At 40.2% G+C, this 5,728-nt stretch overlaps 1 protein-coding gene across 1 annotated transcript in view; it reads left to right on the top strand.

The window, feature by feature from the left end:
- The window catches only part of ACP3 (acid phosphatase 3), a 47,763-nt gene extending 44,371 nt beyond the window's left edge, over positions 1 to 3,392 (top strand). The window contains exons 10-11 of the mRNA XM_019632252.1: positions 1,705 to 1,874; positions 2,390 to 3,392. Of these exons, the coding sequence (XP_019487797.1) occupies positions 1,705 to 1,874; positions 2,390 to 2,424 (205 nt within the window). The 3' untranslated portion in view covers positions 2,425 to 3,392. The remainder of the gene's footprint in view (positions 1 to 1,704; positions 1,875 to 2,389) is intronic.
- The last annotated feature ends 2,336 nt before the right edge of the window (positions 3,393 to 5,728 follow it).

Below are 5,728 nucleotides of genomic sequence, written 5' to 3'. Positions count from 1 at the left end.
TGTTTCATAGTTTATACAGAACACAGAGTAAAAATTTTCTGAAAGCAAAGCTTTTCAAGTATGATGGCTCTAATTTCAACAAACTATGGCAAATTTATTTGATGGACTCCTCCATCCTGGCAGTGATGACAATTAAGTGTGCAGACACAAAGAACCTCATCATTAGCGATGGACAACATTTCATTATATTAGGATGAAAGAAAGCCAAAACACATCAAAGTTCTCAGTTTCTATTACTGCTTTTTTCTTTTCTTTTCTTTTCTTTTTAAAGAAAGTTGAGTCATGAGCTGTCACTTAAATATATCACACTGCCTTCTGGCTCATCCAGAATAGTGAAATATGTTTAGAAATTATATAGGAAATAAGTGCCTTTGATTTTTTTCACATTGTTCAAATGTTCTTGTTAGTATTTACTGAGTATTTTAGTGGGTATGTTGGAATGAGGAAGAAACAAATTGTATGCAAAAGAAGCATTGGGTGTTTATGTATATCTAAATTGGTATATGGTACTCTTGTATGACATTAATTTGCCTGTTCTATGTGTGTATGTATGTGTGTGTATAGATATATATATTTTTCCAAAACCAGATTATTTACTTCTTGAATTTAGTTCCTTTGAGTAAACATGTACTAAATATCTGTTAAGTCCAAAATATGGTGCTAGCTGCTATGGCTGGATGGAGGGTCTGACTGATGGAGGAACAGAAAACTTGCCCTCTGCATGCAGTTTTCTATCGTAGCTTTCTATATGTTGTATCTGGCATTGTCTAGCTACAGAATAATAAATTCTAGGGACTAAAAAAAAAAGGTATCCACATAATATTAGGGAAGTTTTTAAAAACATATCTTATAAGTGACTATTCGTAGTTACTACCGTTTATATGGCTTTTTAAAGTGATATTTTAAAAGTCTTGTTTATAACATCCAAAAGTGGCAGTTGTGAGGTTACTCACTACCTCAAGAAAAATCACTAAATCCCTCTTGAATTTCTCTCCTGCCTCTTTGGCAAATGACTTCCACAAACACCTCAGACTAGTTTTACTGAGATTGGTTTAGGCCGATGGACCTTCCCCAAACAGTACCTTTTTTTTTGAAATAAAGTATTAAGAGAGGCCTCCTTAATATGAGAGAATATAAGGACTTGAATATACATCCACCCCATCTTTCTGAGGTATAATTTTGATAAAGTCTTTGCTATACATTCAAGCACGTATGTTATATATTATTCAGTTCCATGTTTGTAGCCTGGTTAAGGAGAGGCAGGATAGATTCATTCAAAGGAAATATCTAAAAATACTGAGAGAGGTCAAGAGAGAAAAGGAAGGAGCCAATGGAAAGGATAAAATGGAGAAAACAGCAGCAAGAAACCCCAGCTACCCCCCACTTCCTACTGAAAGACATCAAATCACCCCCAATCCCTTCACCCATTGCCTTTCAGTGTCTTCTCTGATTAAGTATCCTGGTTCCCCGCTCCTATGTCCCAGGCTATCTAACAAACCAGCTTTCCCATTTCCACCCTCTGCATCTGGCCTGCCGGCCCCAACCTCCCCATTCCCACCCGGAAATTGGCTAAAATCTACTCATTCCCATACATATCCCACTAGTCCCTCAGCTGATGTGTTACAGGCCAGGTGGAAGGACATTTAGTGGCCGTTCAACAACACAGAACTGACAGGGATCTCTTTCCCCACTTTCCTCCCCCAGGAAGTACTTCATAGAGATGTACTATCGGAATGAGACTCAGCACGAGCCACATCCTCTCACGCTGCCAGGCTGCACCCCCAGCTGTCCTCTGATGAAGTTTACTGAGCTGGTTGCCTCTGTGATCCCCCGAGACTGGCACTCCGAGTGTATGATCACAAGCAGCCACCAAGGTACTAAGGACGTTTTGGATTAGGGTGTATGCAGAGCCCTGCAGAAAGGGCAGAGCACCCTTTCTCGGGGGTGGGGGGGGGTGAAGGGGTGCTGTGAGAATAACTTGGCTGTTACCCCCAGCTTTGAAAGAAATGGGTTTTGGGTGATAATTGCATGTTCTGGGGACCCCAATTTCAGGCAACTCCTACCTCTCCAGTTGTCCCTGCCCCCACTTGCCATAAACATGGACTTGGTTTTTTCAGTGTTGATATAAAAGGGCATCAGTGCCAAAATATAATCAGAGATAAAACTTTGGTCAAAGCTCATGGGGCTGCCATGAGCTATGTGACTGACCACATAGCACCTTTTGTTGCTTAAAGACGCCCAGATTTCATTTGCACAGAATTGAATGAGGCTGTTCTTCAAGTGTCTGAAGTGAAACAAATTTCAAACAAAATGCAAAAAACTAGGTGAGAGCAAAGAAGCAAAGATTTTAATCCTAGGCTAACGGGCAAAGGACCAACTTACCCATTAGAGCCAGCCTTCTCACAAGGAAAAGCAAGGAGATGAGATACGGTGGAGCAGTCTGGAGAAACCATCCACATGGGACACTGGTCCTATCTTTTCATATTCCTGTTAAAATGTATTGGGTGGCAGAGCTGAAAAATAAATACTTGTTTGTATCTAGAAAATTCATGTTACTTTTAAAGGAACCAAAGGCAAACTTGCCAGGAAACTTAGCTGTGTATAATTCATATGGCAGCTCTTGGAGTACATACATCATAATAAATAAGTAATCTGACGAGAGCAAGATATTCAGGCAGCACACATCAGAGATGGGGGCCCCACCTGAGCGGAGTTTCTCTTGAAGCTCCAACGGTAAGAGATGTTAAAAAATGAAGTTGATTTAAGAGAGGCAGTATGATGACGCATATGAGACTGGAACAAATTTACAAATGTAAGAATGGCCCGAATGCCTCCAAGATCAAAACTTATTGGAATGTTGAGAGTGTGGCTCTCCTGAGGACAACAGCAATGCATAAGGCTTTGATCCTGGTATCTTCAGACAAACTTAAGCACTTACAGGTCCTGCTGAAACTACTCACTATATAAGAAGAAATCATGTTCCAATGACGACTCCTTAGAGTCCTGTAAATTTACCATGTGGCAGATGCAACACGTCTAGAGAACAACATGCTACGTTCCCATTACGGCTAATGATGAGGTGGTTTCTAGCGATGGTTTCTACTGGATGCCAGAGTCTAGAGCAAGACCATTCCCGTTCTTAGTTGGTCATGGGATGACTGACACAAGACATCGATTGATATGTTTATTTGTATTATTTCTTCCCAAGTAAATATTTGGCCTTGGGGCCATCATCTAATTATTCTTTATCCTCCATGCATGTTAAGTTTCCTCCAGAGGTGAGCCAAATGTAAAATAGTGAATAAAGTCATAATTAGGGAGTTCAAAACCATCACTTTTATTATAATGAATTTTTTAAAAGGTGTGTGTGTGTTTAATTATAATAAAATTACTGAAGGACAGATTTTGGGGACTCTATTTTTGTTTTGGGGTTTTATTTTAATGTAGCAGGAGGAAAAACATATAAAGTAAAATGATTCGATTGGCTTTAATTAACATTTTACACTAAAAAATGTATTTAGTTTGGACTTTATTACTTCAGATAAAGGCTAAGGTGATGGACAGCTCTGTTTTATCTATTTAAGGTAAAACGTGCTAAGAAAACACCCTTGGGAAATTTTACAATTTAGTGGGGACGTAAAGAGACACATATTACACAGAATAACAAGGGTTTATGTCTTATGACTACAAGGGTTGCTATGGGAATAAGAGTTAACAGGACTTGGAGGGAGGGAGGTTGTAAGGAATATCAGAGAAGGCTTCCTGCAGGAGGTGACAACTGAACCATCTGCAATCAGTTTGGAAGGTGTTTTCTAATGGTGTGGTACAAGGTACTAGGAAGACATTGATCAAATGTCCTAGTGGCTTGAAGCTGGAAAGGATAGGGGAGTTACTCGGCAGAAGATTCAGGATTCGAAGAGATTCCCACAGGTCCCCTTCAAGAAGCCAATTCTAATGAGATCAAATGTCATCTCCACAAGAGCAAAGATTCTATGTGTTGTGTTCTCTGCTATTATATATCTGTCCTCAGCATCTAGAAGTGCCTGTGCCTGGCACGGATTGGTGCTCAATGAATATTTGCTCAATGAGTATATAAATTAGTTACCTTTCCTCCCTGAACCTACTCTTTTCTAAACTGGTAAGCAGCAATACCCAGTAACCTGGGAGTTATGTTTGACCCCACCTGCTCCTTCATCCTCCACGGCTAATCCATCACCTCTTATCATCTCTACCTGTAATATGTTTGTATACATCTTTTCCTCAAAACACCACTATCAACAATTCCAGACCCAAATAGATTGAAATACAATTAAGTAGCAGAGTATGTTAATAAAAAGAAAATGTAGGGACTGGTGTGCTGGAGCCAGCTGGAGAAGACCTCAAGAGTGGAACGCGTGCTTCCCAACCCTGAGTTCAATGACTTAGTTTCGGCACTTTGAAATTGGTCATGGTGTTATGGCTGGGGTATTCCACCACAGAAATCAGCATGTGCCAAACATTAGAGTTCTATTTCTTGATTTTTGCTTTATTAGATCTAGTTACCAGCACACAATTGGTTTTAGCTCACAGAAAGCTTGTTAAGAGTCTATAACATGAGGTGGCCTTCAACAAAGTGAATTCAATAGTTGTACTTCTTTAAGGAAAAAGAATTAATATGTGTTCTCTATGATCTCAGAGAGTGATGCTAGGGCAGCAGGTGAAGGCAGCTGGTGTTGAGCGTCAGGAAATTTCTGGAACCAGAAGTGTCCACTGGCCTAGGTGATCCCTTGTCTTGGCAGAGACAATATAGAGCAGGGTGAAGCATGGAAGGTTGTAGGGGTTGAATGACTCCTTAGTAGGGCCACCACAATTAGCAAATAGAAGTATAGAATGCCCAGATAAATTTGATTAATAGCTCAAACTGCTGAATTTTTATAATTTATTGGGGAAAAAAATGGCTGAATTAAGGACATTGAGGGTGTCTTGAGAAAGCCAATACAGGAAGCAGAACAAAACCATGAAATAAGGACATGGCCTGTATATACAGAATGTCTGTCAACTCTACTCTTTAGGGCATTTCCACCCATGAAATCCTAACCGTATCTATAAGCAGTGTTTTCAGCTAGTGCTACTAGACCCAATTAATGTCATTCTCATATCAATTAAATTATCCAGAGCCATTGCTGGGAAATTCTTGATAAGCCTAAGTTCCATACATTACTTGGCAGGAAGGTGGGAGACAGGTAAGGAAGAGAGGGCTACAGAGAATGAAACAAGCCCTACCTGTTAAGTATGGTGAGTACTATTATAATGAAGGACATAGAAGTAACTACAAGAACAAATAGCAGAGGAAATTAGCCCAAATCTAAGGGGTCAGTGAAGATTTTTCAAAGGGGATGATGCTCAAACCAAAACCTAAAGGAGGGAAGGAATAAACCAGGTGAATGGAGATGGGGAGAGAGGAGAATGTTTATAGATAAAAAAGAGAAAATGTATAAAAGCCAAGAGGCTAAAGGCAGCATGGGACATTTTAGGTATTGGGAAAAGTATGTCTGGTGAGAGTGTGAAGCGGCTGGAGAGGCAGGCATTGTCTCATAGGTCAGGTTGAGTAGCTCTGGTCATTAAAAGGTTCTAGGCAGAGCACAGATGTGACTGGCTTCTTGTTTTAGAAAGACCTTTCGGCTTCAGAGAGAACAGATTGGAGAGGAATGGGGCTGAGGGCAGGGAGAACAGTTGAGAGGCTGCTGCA

The sequence above is a fragment of the Hipposideros armiger genome, unplaced genomic scaffold (genome assembly GCF_001890085.2).
Source record: "Hipposideros armiger isolate ML-2016 unplaced genomic scaffold, ASM189008v1 scaffold_1111, whole genome shotgun sequence".
NCBI classification, from domain to species: Eukaryota; Metazoa; Chordata; class Mammalia; order Chiroptera; family Hipposideridae; genus Hipposideros; species Hipposideros armiger.
Note: the sequence above shows the minus strand (reverse complement) of the source record. Positions and strands in the feature narration are given on the sequence as shown.